At 52.4% G+C, this 15,424-nt stretch overlaps 4 protein-coding genes; 2 read left to right on the top strand and 2 right to left on the bottom strand.

The window, feature by feature from the left end:
• The first annotated feature begins 1,302 nt into the window (after positions 1 to 1,302).
• CHC_T00008133001 (hypothetical protein) lies at positions 1,303 to 2,529 on the top strand. Its single transcript, XM_005712069.1, has one exon. It carries the CDS (start codon positions 1,303 to 1,305, stop codon positions 2,527 to 2,529), a length of 1,227 nt encoding a protein of 408 aa, XP_005712126.1.
• Positions 2,530 to 2,622: 93 nt separating this feature from the next.
• CHC_T00008134001 (hypothetical protein) lies at positions 2,623 to 3,254 on the bottom strand. XM_005712070.1 is given in 2 exon segments: positions 2,623 to 2,867; positions 2,868 to 3,254. 1 exon segment carries the CDS (start codon positions 3,252 to 3,254, stop codon positions 2,868 to 2,870), a length of 387 nt encoding a protein of 128 aa, XP_005712127.1. The 3' UTR covers positions 2,623 to 2,867.
• An 8,268-nt stretch (positions 3,255 to 11,522) lies between these two features.
• On the top strand, positions 11,523 to 12,017 carry CHC_T00008135001 (hypothetical protein). Its single transcript, XM_005712071.1, has one exon. The coding sequence runs from the start codon at positions 11,523 to 11,525 to the stop codon at positions 12,015 to 12,017; it is 495 nt and encodes a 164-aa protein (XP_005712128.1).
• Positions 12,018 to 12,025: 8 nt separating this feature from the next.
• On the bottom strand, positions 12,026 to 13,447 carry CHC_T00008136001 (hypothetical protein). XM_005712072.1 is given in 2 exon segments: positions 12,026 to 13,192; positions 13,193 to 13,447. The coding sequence occupies 1 exon segment, from the start codon at positions 13,445 to 13,447 to the stop codon at positions 13,193 to 13,195; it is 255 nt and encodes an 84-aa protein (XP_005712129.1). The 3' UTR covers positions 12,026 to 13,192.
• Between the last annotated feature and the right edge of the window lie 1,977 nt (positions 13,448 to 15,424).

Consider the following 15,424-nt stretch of genomic DNA (forward strand, 5'->3'; position numbering starts at 1 on the left):
TCGTCGCCCCGAGGGGCCGGCGTGCAAAGTGCATACGGCCTCACCGTTGAGGTCCTCTGCGCCTCGGCTATCAGGCGCGACATGAAGGGCACTGTTATAAAGTTGACCAGGCGCGGCGGTAAGAGGCAGGTCTTGCCGCTCGCGGAGGTTGGCGCTGCCAGCCGCGGGGATCGCTTCGACGAGGTACACATCGGTAAAGAGCGCTTGTTTTTCGGCCTGGGCGATGGCGCATCCAGGAGCGCTCGCCTCAGGCTAGAGGTGGAGCGCATGCGGGGTGGAATGTTTAGTACCAAGAAAGAGAGGGTGCATGTGGCCTCTCTGGACTTCAGACTAGATGAGATGCAGTCTCTTAACCGGGGCGCATCGTTCACCATGTCGTGTGCGGATAGTAGCCACAGCCGGGAACTGATGACATGCGTCCTTGAGGATATACACTCTCGATCGGATCACGTCAAACTCCGATTAAAGATTGAACGGTAGTAGCATTCTTGTACTTGTGTTGATGCGTATAAAATGAAGCCTCTTGACGGCATGTGGAGGTGCGTTCACATGGGCCGTTAGGGATTTTGCCCTGGCCGAGTCAGCGCGAAGTCCTTTCGTAAAGGGACGTGATGTTTTCTGACTTTTATTGGCGAAGATGTATTAATAGCATTGGCATGTACAAACCCCACTTCTACGTGTTAGTCAAACAGTTTCCTTCTTCCCGTTAGTAACAAGAACATAGGTATGCCTCCGCGAGCGTGCCATGAGGCCTTGTTGAAAGAACAAATTGTGTCAAGCAGCGATACCGATGGGTGGTGAAATAGTAGCGTGAAGTAGGGGCATACGGGGGGCACGTTGAACGCCTATGACTGGTGGCAGAAGGGCATATCACACAGGTGATGATTGACGAATCACGCAAAGTTCTAACGGCTGTATCGCAAGCTAATTGGCCCAAAGTGGTGGAAAGCGCCGTTTCCCATCTCAAGCGGTGTCGCCTACCACCGACTCCTTCAGCGGATGGCCAGTGAGCCGCCTCCAAGGGCATCTCCCGTGCCAGATTGCTCCTAATTTTTCTGCATTTTTTTGCACAAACCTCGCCGAGATCAGCCTCCCCAAAACCAGTTTTATCTCTCCACCACCCCTTCCACACCGGCGCCTCCCTCTACCCGCCTCCCCCAACTCCCACAGAGCCTTGACCTCCTTCCACACCACAACGCTGCCCCTCGCATCTTAGGGCTTGACTGCTCTCGCGCCTATCTGTTCAAACCCTCATTAGCCTTGGTCACAACCGCGACTTGCCAGAGAGTCGCCCCCGTCATGATGTCCGACGCGCGCGGCGGGAGCTCGGCGGGTCTTGTTCGCAATATCTCCCTTCAGCGGCAACAATATGGCGTCCAACCAAGTCCGCGAATAGCGCACGAAGGCGTACCGCGTGTGTCTTCTTTCTCGCCTATGGTCGCCAACCAGGCCCCGGCCCCAATGTACTGCCCGAGTCACGACGAAGACGCCGACGGTATGGTACCCGACCTGCAACCGCATGACGATTTGCAACAACACCAGATGGTGGCAAGGCTGAGAAGGCCCCGTTCGCTCGGATACGAACGCGACATGGAGCGCGAAAGCATCGCAGACTCGAATGACTCGCCTGTCTCACGCGCAAGGGAGAGGTCTATCTTCGTCGACAACGGCTGTGACAGCGGGAGCGATTTCTCGAAACCCGACTACATCTACTCTATGCAACAACTACATTGCATAAATGGCCCACCGTCAGATATACATGTAAGCCCATTTTCAATATGTGAAGACTCATGGCTCATTGCGCAAATACGACACGCTCTTCTGCTAGGTATCGCTCCGATGCACATCTTTATTCCGCCGGCGTCCCGAATGTGCGCCATGGGCTCGCCAGACTTGGAGGCCAAGTTTCTCTTCTTATCAGCCACAAGTGTAATGATTGCCGTTGTTGCCGTCGTATTTTCCTTTTCTCTTTCATCCGCGCAGCCGCTGCTTCTCCCGACTGTTGCCATCGCACTTACCCCGGCAGTTGGACGATACTCAGGCAGCCTTACCATGGCAACTGTTACTTGTGCAATCGGCGTTATATCGTACGCAGTCACGACTGCGCGTCTGGCATCCGTGGTCATGTTGGTGTGGACATCCCTAGTACCGGTACTTTCCTTTGCTGCGTTGGGCACCCGTGCTGGCGTTGCTTCATCCTTCGCTACCGCTGCTGCCGTCTTCGCTGCAGACTTTTCCGGCCCACTTCCTGAAGCACGCGTCTCGCTTGCAGGAACCATTGCTGCTTGGGTTCTCTTCCTAGGATGGACTGGAGTAGTGCAAACACAAATAAGAAAGATGAAGTGTGGGAGTGGGAGAGCTGTGTGGGGTCAAACCTGGGCGGGTGGAGGGTACTACAGTGATGAGAGCGCATCTAGAGGTGGGCGGAGCAGTATGGAGCGAAAACGGGGGGAGCATACGTCGGGGGACGTGGATGCTTTGGTTCCGGATGCCGCCGACAGAGTGTTCCCGACATCGACAATGTACTAGAAGAAGTTGTCTGTAGATATTGCAATATATTATGATTTTGAATAACATTGATGGAGCGTGCAGCTGCGCTCAGGAGTTGGAGGAATAGAAAACAACGAGAGTCTGAACCACAGCGAGTGACACCAGTCGCACGAAGGGCGTAAGCTTTTTTTTTTACTGATCAGGAAACGCGGTCACTTTGCGAGTAACTTCGGCTAGCCGGTGAGCTCCGCGGCAGCCTTCTTAAGGAGAGCTACAAGTAGTCGGCAGTTATACCTTTCTACTATGTTCTAAAGTAGTTTCATTGTACAGTATTCGTGTTCTGTCGTCGGTGTTGCGGGTCCCATTGACGAATTCGATCAACTGGTGTATTGCGGTCCATACTCAGGAGGCACGGGGGGGATGTCAATGTGGAGCCGAAATCCCTCTGAGTCATCTTTAGAATCCTTCTTCTCACCTTGACCCTTCTTGGAATCGGACTTCTTAGGTGCCTTGCTCGGGCTGGGTTTGCCCTTCGAAATACCTCCTGTGGGATTCATGATGGTAGCGGCCTTAAAAAGTCGCAAATGTATTTGACCTCTGGTATTTCTCGGATTATGTTGGACAAGTTGATGAGCGTGGCAATTGTGAGTGCGGATGGCGGGAGGGGGATGGCAGGCAATAGAGCCGGCGAGGGTTGTGCTTATAAATGGAGACTTGGCTGTCTCGAAAAGCACTGGAAAGCATTTCTTTCCACTGCCTCCCATGTTGACATAGCAAGTTCCACAATGTGCATGGCAACCCACCCGCTGCTCTGATGAGAATGTAGCCTGTGAAGCTCGGAAACAAAAGCCGGTCCAAAAACAAAACTGATTTGTACGCCCGCTGTCTCTATTCCAGGCTCCTACTGTACGGTAGGGTAGGTCGCGGGTAGGGTCGCCGAGCGGCGCTGGCGCTTCTGATTGCAGGCTGTGAAGCAGTCCATTACGTCTTGCTACGGAAGGGATTATCTCCGCACAACGTGTTCTTCATTCGAACACTCCAGTATGAGTTCCGCTTATAGTGCACCCTCTAGAGAGTTGCCCCTCTTGCAATTCCAACTACGTCAGCTCCAGTACAGAGGGTGTCGACCCCTACAGGTGTATACACACCTCTGGCGAGTGCCAATCCAAAGATAGAACAACGCCGCAGTTGTCGCCGCCACGTTCCGGTCTGCTCAGGGCAGGTAGACAACCAGCTCAAGGAGTGCGCCATATGTTGATAATTGTAGTGAAGAATTGCAGAGGGAGGCAGGCACGTGACAGTGGGCTCATTGGTGCGGGCTCGCTTGCGGCGGTCCTGGATTTTTTGAGCAACAAAACACGCGGATACACCCAATGCGTTGCCAATCATGATTCAGTAACAATTTTATTATAGAACCAGGATAGGTGAGGGTCTTTGTCTACCCAGTAAGATCTTGTACTGCCCCGCTGTACCCGAAAAACTGTTTTAAAAGTCTTCTATCTTACATGGCCTCCGGCTCTAGAACAATGCAAAGACCAGTCTGCGAGGTGTCCGATACTTGAACGGGAAGTGTTTCTGGAGCTTGGAAGTTTAGGCGAAAGGACCTTTCTGCGTTGTTGACATTCCTGTTCTCTTCATTAGAACTCAAAGTGAGCCGCACGCATGTGAATTCATTTGCGGAAGAAACATTGTTGAAAAGGTGTGTTGTATTTGAAGGTGCTTTGAGTTCTTATTTTGTCTCGCATGACGTAAGAGGAAGTCCACCCAAGGCTCGTGGAAAGCGGAATGCCAATAAATTTACACGGTCCGTTGCTGAGGCGAGCAAGATGCGGTGGACTCATCTGCCGTGTGTGTAATTTTGAAGACCTTTGCCCTTTGCCATATGCCGTAGGGCTATGCCTTGAAGCCATTCAAACTGCGAGTCTGCGAGTCAACAAGGCAACAGTGCTATGGGAGGAATTGAAATTCCACCCCCGGCTATATCTCATTCCTTGAGTAGTCTGTAAACAGTATGTAGTGCGATTTCACCCATCCGCTTTCGCTCCCTTGTGTTCAACGGCACGAATGCTATTAATATCACTAAAAAAATGTCCGCAAAATAGACTCAAATTGGAACACGACAGGCCTATCTTCCTAATTTCAACGCTCCGCAGAAACCCCAGCTCATCCGCAACGCAATGTTTTTTCAGCACAGCATGGTAAACGCGCTATAGAAAGCCCTATCATCTCATTTCTCTTGCAGTCATTGAAGGCCATGCACGCTGTATCTCGTCATGCAGCGCATGATCCATTCAACGGTGAAAGCGCTCCTCCACCAGTCCCGAGTTTCTCGATCAAGTCCAATATCGCGACAGCCTGCACCGTGCAGGTGAGGATGGCTGTCGCGATATTGGAGGTGTGCATTTTGAAAAGGAGTCCAGGCTGCACGCCTTTTCACAATGCACGCCTCTCTTGCACACCCCAAATGCAATCTTGATAGCCTAAGCATGTGATACCGTGTACCGGCGAAGATTCTTTGAATACCGTAAAGCACCCTGTTAACTTTGTTTTGTTCCTTAAAATACCCTAGAGTTTCTGCCTGTAGAAGCAAGTGCAGTACTGGACACCGAGAGATCGAAAAGATACATTTTCTTTTTCATGTTCGGGGCCGTTCAGGGCATATATGCTCCGGAGTTTTGTAACACTTCATCCTTACAACAATACCTGCCCTTTAGTTGGGGTCGGCGCTGTCTGACCGCACACACACACACACATTCGCCAACGCACTTTGCACTTGCCTGACCGCACAGGACAGGCTGTCATTAGAGAGGAGTATATATACACCTAGAGACGACGACGAGTAAAGGAAGAGGCTATCGGACCCCGTGATCACACAGGCGCAGCATACCGTAGCGTAGACGCACCTGCCATTACATACACATATAGTGTACTGTACCCTTAAGGGTACCCTTAAGGGTACAGCAAGCTTCTAGTGTGAGAGCATTGTGGTCTCTAATATAATACATGGCCTGGAGTCGCAGCAGCGATAATCCTGCAAGTCTGCATGACATTCACGAACTGTTTGTAGTCACAAGACTAAACTCAACACATCTATATCAACACATGTAGATTTCTTCCACCTCCCTTGAAACAAGGTCCCTCTGTACTCTTTCCAGAAACTGCGTTTGGCGAATTCCTCTAAACAGTCGTCGACTGGCAGCAGCATAGTAAATACCATATCGTCCAGTAGTGTGAAAAATGTTATGCGTTCAGATCGCCCCTTCTTCAACGTCTCCCAAATGGCCCTCCCTTCATTACTAGCTGTGAAACAGACTCTGTGGAAGACATATTTCTTGTTTTGGCTGATGGCATGGGAGGAGATGAGTCGTAGAAAACCAAATTCCAGTATGGGCAGTTGAGCTCTCTAAATTACTGCTGGCAGTTTGTGACTTCAATCAAACGAAATCGGAGGTCCATGTTTAGCAGAATGGTGACGCTTTTCTTCGTTTATCTTCAAACAGTTCAAGTTTAGAAGCCTCAATCTCTACAAACAAAACTGCAACCTTTGACTACTTTCCATGAGACCAAGGACTATCAATTTGTAAACCTTATTCGTGACGTTGCCTAGATCCAAAACCAACTGACATGTACTGTAGATGGTAGCCAACCCAGAGGTCCGACCCAATCTGTGATCACCGCTCTCGTTCCCCAGGCGACTGGCATCTGCTCTGAACCTCTGATCCGTACACGAACGCGGACAAGCCGAAAAACACGAAGCTGAGCAGCCCGGCCAGACTCTAGAAGACGAGGTCAAAAGCGTAGACCACTCGTTTGCCACGTGGAAGGGCTCGTCATGCTGCCAGACGATTCCCGCAGGGGCTGCGAGCTAATAGACAGACGCCTAGACTTGGGCTTAGAGCTACACGGCGACATGAAGCGGTCCCTGGGGGGAAAATTGAGTGGTACAACGATATAATTCGGGTTAAACTTGAGACAGTCTCTGTGCCTGCACCCTCTCGAGGCTGTCATCGCGAAAATTAATTTAGGGACTCACAAGAGAATGGCAGCATCTTTACAGATTGACGTGCCGCTCGTACGGGTTTTGGGGTTTCTCTTGTGGGGCGCAACGAAGGAAAAAGAGACAGAGCTCGGTGGAGCTAATGACACTGTAGACTCCGACGTGGAAGGGGATAGATAAAACGGAGCAATGGGGCGGGTTTGCATGTTCTATTTTGAGGATGAGAATACAGCTGTCTTTGTGCACACCTTGGAAGACGATCAAGGTGACGGCGGTGGTACTGGGGTTGTGAGAGTAGGGCAGGTTTGGTGGGTATTCAAAAAGAAGATATAGCTGAGGCGGCAGGGGTATCATTGGATGCTGTGTCAGTAGAGAGTTTCTATCATTGTGAATGGTTGCACATGCATTGACATCTACATATTCGTCATAACTGTGTGCGCTATGAGGGCCACGGGAGCTTATGCTGGAGCTTTAGGATCTCGAGACGATGGTGCGATGTACGTCTGAACGTCTCTGGACGAATCGACTGGAGTTTCGCCCACTTAGATTCCCCGTGAAATAAAACAAGAGAGAGGTAGAGCAAGGTGGTCAGAATCGGTGTGACATGACCGACATATGCGTGAGCGAGTTTAAGTTAAAAGTCTTTGTTCGCCATGTCGATGAAGGCTTCTTTGTAACTTATTGTGGCACGATGGACCATCGTGCCTACCGTAGGTAGCTTCCTAAAACGGCTACCATCGTGCCTACGATGGTAGCCGTTTTAGGAAGCTACTATTTAGAGTATTGAAGCTTGTCACTGTCCATTTAAGACTAACTCCCGAGGTAAACAAGGGGGCAGAGGACTCGCACCTCTCAAGCACAGAAGCTACATTTATTCTTGTGTGTATCTACTAGATAGAATTTGATCTCGTATGAGGCCAGTTGACCTCATAGGAGGTTACTTTTCAACTTGTTTTCCGCGCTTATACTTTGTCAACAAGGACGAGAAAGATATCATCGCCACCACACTTGATTTTTACGTTTCGGAAGGATATATTTCAGTGAAAACTGTTTGTCCTTTCTAGTCAATTTTAAGTATGCTTAGCAAAGCAGCTTTTTAAGCCTTAAGAAGTTTTGCATTGATCTCTTCGAACCTAAAAAGCCCTTTTAAAAAGCTAACAGGGTATTTTAAATCTATTGTATTCTTAGTCTTGGATTGTATGCAAAACTGCTATCCCGATGTTCTGCAAGATATATGCCTGAAGGACATGAAAGCTAAAGAAATGGTGCCCAAATAAACGTTCTTAATTTGCTTTTGACCGCATATATATTTTGTAAAAAAGCTGCCCTCATAAGACAAATCGCTTGTCGCGTAGACAGTAGGGCACGTATATTTGCTCGAAAAGAGTAGGAAAGACCTGCTGTCACAAGAACCGAGTTCTATCTTGTGAAAGACCACATACCGGTAAGACTGACCTGTTATTTCCAGTGATCTTAAAAGTCTGCTGAAGAAGCCGTCTTGAGCACTTTGAAACCATATTCCGATGATACATTGACAAGTAAAGAGGGAGTTTAAAGATGTAGCTCGTAGTTTAAAACGTCATTGAAATTCTTTCTTTCCCTATCTTCAAAAATAGCATCCGGATATTTGGCAAGATGTTAAAGCCGAGGGGCAAATAGGCCAAAGCAATGGTGCATTGTACTGTATCACAAACTATTTTACGTATCCCGCAAGCACTTTCTTTTATGTGTAAACGTGATTGAAATGTTCGTCTTTCCGTATCTCCAAAAGGGTCTCGGATGTTCTGCGAGTTGTGAGATCTGAGGGGCAAATACGCTCAAGAAACGGCGAATAGCGAATTATTTTAGATTTGTCCGCGAGCGTTTTGGTAAGGTGGTTCGGGGTTTCCGTGAGGAGAGAAGAAAATCATGAAGAGGCTGACACTAGTGTCTAGACGACAAGTGACCTCATACGAGGCTACTTTTCAACTTATTTTTCCTCGACTTGTACTTGTTGAACAAGAAGGAAAAAGATACTCTCGTCACCGAAGTTTACATCTGCGTTGCGGAAGGACGGAGGTTGGTGAGATCTGCACGTCTTTTCCAGCCATTTTCAGAATGCTTAAACAAGAAGCCGTTTTGACCAACCTCAAAACGTTATGTGTTGATATCTTCGAAACCAAAACGGCTGTTCAAAATATCAACCGAATATTGAAACTTCATTAGATTCTCAGTCTTTCTGTGTATTCACAACTGCTATCCCAATGTTTTGCAAGATTTTATTGCCGAGGGCATATACGTTAAAGAAATTGTGTCCAAACTGACTTTATAAAGTTTCGATTTAAATGTGCATATTTTTGCAAAAAAAAACTGGCCTCAAATCGCTTGTCGTCTAGTGTCTAGACGACCGGCAATTTGCCTCATATGAGGTCAGGCTTGGCCTCATATGAGGCCGGTTTTTTTTTGCAAAAAAGTATACATTAAATCGAAATTTTATAAAATCAGTTTAGACACCATTTCTTTAACCAATATTCCCTCGGCAATAGCTTCCTGCAAAACATCGAGATAGCAGTTATGAATACACAGAAATACTAAGAATCTAACATAGTTTCAACAATCGGATGATATTTTAAACAGGCGTTTTGGTTTCGAAGATATCAACAAAAAACGTTTCGATGTTCTTTAAAAAAGCTTCTTCTTTAGGTATTCTCAAAAAGCCTGGAAAGGACGTGCAGATCTCACCAAGCTCCACCCTTCCACAGCGCAGAAGTCAACTGCGGTGGCGAGAGTATCCTTTTCCATTTTGTTCAGCTAGCACAAGTCGAGAAAAATTAAGTTGAAAAGTGACCTCATATGAGGCCATTTGTCACCTAGACACTAGCAAGAGAGCAAGAGGCTGGCAACAGCTTACAGCATATCCCCCGAAAATCTCAACAGCGGGACACGTCAAATCTGGTCGGACAAAATGAAGAAAATCTTCCTCTCTTTCCGTTCGCTCCACTCCCGGCATCTTCCACCGGAACCACGTTCCCTACCCTGCCTTTGACCACGTTCATCAAGTTCACCTCCTCCCGCCACCATGCAAGCCGAAACGATTCTCCCGACTGGGGCGGCCGAGACGTCGGACCCGCGTCTGGAAGGTCGTGACGCTGGGAGTCTCTCCGCGTCGGAGCTGTTCGACGCTGCGGACGAGACGGCGCTAGAGGTGTCGACGGCTGGGCGGCAGCAGAGAATGGGGCGCGTGGACTCGGACGAGGAGCTGTGCTCGCTGGTGGTGATCGGGTACCCCAACTACGCGAGTGCAGAGGCCGTCGGTGACTATTTCCGCAACGCGGCGCCGCTCAGAGGGCCGCCCACCCGCGCGCCGGGAAGGACCACGGAGAGGGTGACGGTGACGTTCGAGACGGAGAAGGACGCGAAGTTTGCGATGGAGTGGTTTAGGAACCCGAAACGGACGATGGTGGCCGGACATGTCGTCGCCGTGGAGAGGGTTAAGGAGAGGAAGACGGAGGCGTGAGAGGGGCGAGGGTGGAGGTGTTGGGATTCTTCCGTCGGTTAGACATGATGGAGAGGATGGCAGTTGCTACAAATCTTCATGAGCGAGCGGGAAAGGAGGCAGAGAGTGCGAACATGTGGAGAAGTGTGTCGTTGTTTGTACACGTGTGTCAGCTGTGTATGTATGACAACGACGGGTTCTGTGGCGGCGACGGACATGACGGACAAAGACGCACGGTGTGTTTCCTCTGCTGCACCCTCTCGTCCAATCGCACTGCCCACTTTCAGATTTCCGCATCTGCATGTCCTCTCCTGCACTTCCACCTTACCGAACCCCCCCGTCCCTTTATATTCCTCCTGCGTCCCATCCCCCCTCTTCCCCCCCCGCCCTCACCCCCGCCATCCCAATGGGCGCCCTCCTCCCCCCCGCGCCGCCGGCGCGCCCGGCGTGCAACGCCGTGGCCACCTACGTCCACCGCCTCCTGCACCTTCTGGGCCTCTCCGCGGTCGACGCGGAGGAGCTCTCCCTCATCTCCGCCCCGCTTGTCCGCATTCACGCCGCCTCCCTCTCGCGCGTCCTCGCGCACCACCCGCACCCTCTCCACCCCGATGAGCCGTTCGGCTTCCTCCCCACCTCCCCCGCGCCCCCCCTCGCCGCCTCGGCCTTCTTCCTCCACTTCGACACGTCCAACCCTGCGGTCCCGGACCGTGCCCGCCTCGCCACGGCCGCGGCCCCGCGCGCCTGGCTCGCCGTCCACCCCAAGACCGGTCTCCTCTCGCTCACCGTGTCCAAGCTCCACTCGGCCGTCTTCCTTCTGCGCCCGACCTCCTCGCGCGCGCACCACACCGACATCACCCTCTCCTGCCCGTGCACGGCGGGCCGTTTCCTGTCGGCCCATTCCGACACGCTCCGCGCCCGCGTGTCCGCGGACACCCCCGGCCCGCCCGAGACCCTGCGCCTCAACGCCCTCCCGCTCCCGCCCACGCTTGCGCCCCCCCTCCCCGCACGCCCGCCACCGCAGGACTGTGCCATGGCCGCCGCCCTCCGCGCCACGCGCTGCGTCCCCGTCCGCATACAGAGCGTCGCCCGCGCATGGTTTCTCGCGTCTAAGCCCGGCGCCCCGCTCGCCGCGTCGCTCGGCAAGGACACCGGCTGGGACGCCTTCACGCTCGAGTACGACAGCACCACCCGTACCGCGAAGATACGCGACGCCAGAGGCATGCATCTCGCCTTCTCGCCCGCCTTAGACGAAGTCGTGGCCAGGCCTGACGGCGAGGTGCCGCGCCCGGAGAACTTCGCGGTGCTGACTGAGGATGCTGGCGATCGCGTCATGTTCAGGTCGAGGAAGGGGTATCTGTCCGCGCGAAGGGGGGGCCGCGTTGTGCTGAGTAAGGACACCGTTCCAGGAAGGCGCGAGCAGTTTCATCTGCGGCTTGCCCTGCCATCGATGATGGACCAGAGCAAGCCGCGGCTGCGGTTGCGCACCATGCCCGGCGGCGCACGCCAGACCGAGGCGAGCGTGCTCGTGCCGGCGCCTGCCCGTATTGCGTATGAGGTGCTATGCGACTACGACGGCTTCTGCAACTTTATCAGGGACGCCTCGGAGAGCCGCGTGCTGGAGCGCAGGAGCGCGACAGAGCTGTCAGTGCTCATGGTACAGTGCCACTCGTTCCTCATGCTCACTATCCCCATGACTATGGCGCTGCGCGTCAAGGAAGACCCGGAAGCGCGCGTCGTGCGCATGGACCTGGAGCGTGGACTCGGCGTCAAGCAGTACAATGGAGTGTGGAGCGCGGAGGAGCGCCCGGACGGCAGGTGCCTGATCCGCTGCACGCTGCTCGCGCTGTCGGCCGTGCCTGCCCCCGGCTTTTTAGTCGACGGGCTCATGTCGCATGCCACGATGTCCACCATGGAGCAGCTGCGCGTCGAGTGCATTCGCAGGTCGTCTGCGGAGGGCCCGAGGTCCCCGCGGAGGCAGGGCACCGTCGCGCCGGTCGAGGCTTTGGCGGGGGCGAGGGGCGGAATAGAGGCGCTGAGTGTATAGAGCCGGCGTAGCTTCGGTGTTGTGTACAGTAAATTTAGTGGTTTGCAATCCTGTGCGGTTGTAGAGGGAGGAGGGATAGCCGTGCCTTGTATATCTGAACAGTTGGCACGACAGCCTCACACTCGGTATTTGGCACCTGTGTATTATCTAAACGGTGGAAGTGTTGATACGGAAAAGAGTAAAAGGGGAAATGGCACCTTAGCATCGCAAGGTTGGCATGGCTTGTGTCGGGGTATGCCTAGCAGTCTGGAGCGATCAAGAATCCGGCGTCGACCATCATCTTAGCGCTGGCTCCCTTCCCCGTTTCTAAGTCCATATTGATACATTCCAAAACCGCGGCGCCCACCTGCTCACCAAGCGCTTCCTCGCCAATCGCGCGTGAGGTGAAGAGAAACTTGGCGCGCGTAACAGGGTCAATCATGTTGCGCACGACGCGCCACAGCACGTTAAACGCCCTCGGTGCGTCGAGAACGACGATCCTCTTCGCGCGCTCTGGAAAGTGGTTCTGAAATATGCGCATGGTCTCCATGCTAACGGCGATCGGGGGACTATTCTTCGAGCTATACCCCTGCATATCCATGACAATGACCCACTGGCCTTGCTGCGTGGCGGCGTCCCCCAGGCCGCGGTCGGCGAGGCGGGCGGTGCAGTCCAGGGTGAAGAAGAATGCGCGGCGGAAGTCCTCGAAGTCGGGGCGGTGGAAGGCGTCATCCTTCTTGCGCAGGATGAGGACCGGGGACGGCGGGTAGTCCGCGTCCGACAGGGCGGCCAGGAACATGCTGCGCCTCTTGAGCTCGTCCCACACCGTGCGGAACGTGGCCTCGGACACGCCCAGGTCGTCCGCGCGCACGAGGCGGCGGTAGCGGTACGTGGCGAGCACGTTCTTCGCAGCCTTGGCCTCGGTCTTGTACGCGCGTAGGTACCGCGCGGCCGTGCCCGCGCTCAGGAAGGCGTGGGACTTGTCGTCGCTTTGCTCCTCGGACGTTAGCTGCCCGTGCACGAGGGCGAGAATGCGCGCGTGCACGTCCGCGTCGCAAGCGGCCGACATCGCCGAGGCGGGAGAGAGGCCGGCGCTGGTTCGCGAGAGGGTGGGGGTTGTCTCCGGATTTGGTAGGGTGCGGTGAGTGTGGGATGTTGAGTCGGGGGAGGATGTGATGGGGGAAGTAACAGCGGAAGTGATGGGGGATTATGAGTGTCTCAAGTTCAGTGAAGGGTTAACGGTGGAGAAGTTGATGTGGGAAAGCCAGCTAGAGATTGAATAGTCTCCGGTGCTCATGTTTCCCCAGCTGACGAATGCCGTGACTTCATAGAAGGGTGCATAGCCTTGGGGAGCAAGAATGAGTGCTGTGTGCTCCATACACTGTGGCGGTGAGGTCGGCAGTCTCTTGGCAAGGGATGAGGACCTTGGTGACGTGATTCGGTGAGCTGCGGCTGAATTCATACGCGCGTGTGGGACAAGTGGCAGGGGATAAATGGAGCACTTTTTTCAGTTGTACAGTACCGGTACAGTATACTGTACGTGCGATGTCAGGGATCTCAAGGACTCCGTCAACCTCATCCCTCGGCAGCCTCCCCCCTCGCCTGACCATTTCCACGTTTTGCACATTGTCCTGCTATTACACAATCGCGGGCTTGCGAAGACCCCCGTTTGCATCTTCCTTCTCTCCAAAGCCATCCAGTACACACGTTTTCAATGCATGTCCTTCATGACTCTCGGCTAATGTATACTTCCAAAGTATCTACGTAATCTCTACTACGCAGTTTACTGAACAGAGAATCAATCTAGCATATATATGTACATATATATACGCATATATATATATACCGTATATATATATATACATGCTATCATTTTGCACATAGCCGTTTTTGTTTAACGTTTAGTACTCGTGAAGCATATTGTGAATTGCAATATTTCCGTTTTGGCTTATTTTTATCTTTGCTAAAACGAGTTTACTGCACTGGACATTTATGTACTGTTGGGAATTTATCAGCGGTCAGGGGGGGGGGGGGGGGGGGGGGGGGGGGAAGGAAATTTAATTATAAGGGGGGGTAGCGAGAGGGTCAAGACTCGCTCGGGCATATACAGTAGATGGCGAAGGGTATGCGGAATGGTCCGCAAAACAGTCTGATCGGCACAAGTCGCCGGCTGCCTCCCCTCTCCCCAGGGTAGGCCCGCTATCATCTCCCTTTAATACATGCGCGCCTCGCCCGGCCATGTTCTTCATGGCCTCTGCGAATGCGCTCTAACCGCGACGTGCTTGCGAAGCGACTCTTGCCAAATGCAACATATGCATTTGGCCTCTTTGCATTATGCGACCTCCCCATCGCTCTGCACTGTTCTATATACGCATTAAGACATACTCGGTCTTCACTACGAAGACAACCCGGACATGTACTACGTCCGTTCGACGATTACACGTTCAACAACTGTACAGTATATACTGTGTATCAGTGCAAAAATCATATGCCCAAGTTCAACTCTGTACCGTCGCATTGCAGAAAATGTTTATTTTTAAGTTACAGAAATAAATGCTGCGCAATCCCAGTTTCTAATACAGTGCCTCCTACGATATAGTGCTATAGCGTGACATACCTCTAGCTATGGCACTATTGGAGGGATGGCACTATATAAAGGAGGCTCAAATACATATATTTGGGGACAAAGCACATTGCTAAGAGCATCTCCACCGCGGCCCAAAATGTTTGCTATATTGTAAAGTATACCTATTTTGCAAATTTGTCATAACCACCGCGCGACGATGTTGCCAAATCGCTTGGATAAAATACGATTTGCCACCTGAGCGCACGCATTTTTCTCAGAAATGGGCGACTCCGAAAATCCCATTTCCCAATTTATGCACGCACAAATGGTGATTTATGTATACACAAATCCCGTGTACTTCGCATGCTTCTCCTCATGCGAAGTTGATTTGTGTATGACACAAATCTTCCGCTTGCGCATTTTCCATTGTAAGCCTCCAATCCTCTTGCCCCTTAAGCCCGCCACCAACCCACACCAAAAGCATCTTTCGTGACACCCTTCCCTGGCCATCGACACCGAGTTACGATGTCCTCTCCCGCTGATGAAGACCCTCCTCATGCATCACCCCCTCAATCCGACAATGCAGCAAATCAAAACTCTATACCCCCGCCCACGCCTCTTTCTCCCACCCTTCCGGAAGTCCCCATCGTTCCTCCTACCAGTCACAACCCTCTCACCCCAACACCCTCATGCCATCCACTCACGGACCCCACACTCCTGGACAACGACACACGCTGCCCTTTGTCAATGCCTGTCTTTCAGCCCCTTCCAGTCTCCCAGCGCCGTCTCCCGACTTCAGCGCTTCGACACCGAATGTACCCCCACTATCTCCGGTAGTTTTCATGTCCGAGCCAGATCCAACACGTCCTGCTG

The sequence above is a fragment of the Chondrus crispus genome, genomic scaffold (assembly GCF_000350225.1).
Source record: "Chondrus crispus Stackhouse genomic scaffold, scaffold_94, whole genome shotgun sequence".
NCBI lineage: Eukaryota > Rhodophyta > Florideophyceae > Gigartinales > Gigartinaceae > Chondrus > Chondrus crispus.

Excerpts from the sequence above, each read along its gene's own strand:
- CHC_T00008135001 (XM_005712071.1), top strand. The coding sequence starts at position 11,523 with ATGCGACTACGACGGCTTCTGCAACTTTATCAGGGACGCCTCGGAGAG.
- CHC_T00008136001 (XM_005712072.1), bottom strand. The coding sequence starts at position 13,447 with ATGAATTCAGCCGCAGCTCACCGAATCACGTCACCAAGGTCCTCATCC.
- CHC_T00008134001 (XM_005712070.1), bottom strand. The coding sequence starts at position 3,254 with ATGGGAGGCAGTGGAAAGAAATGCTTTCCAGTGCTTTTCGAGACAGCC.
- CHC_T00008133001 (XM_005712069.1), top strand. The coding sequence starts at position 1,303 with ATGTCCGACGCGCGCGGCGGGAGCTCGGCGGGTCTTGTTCGCAATATC.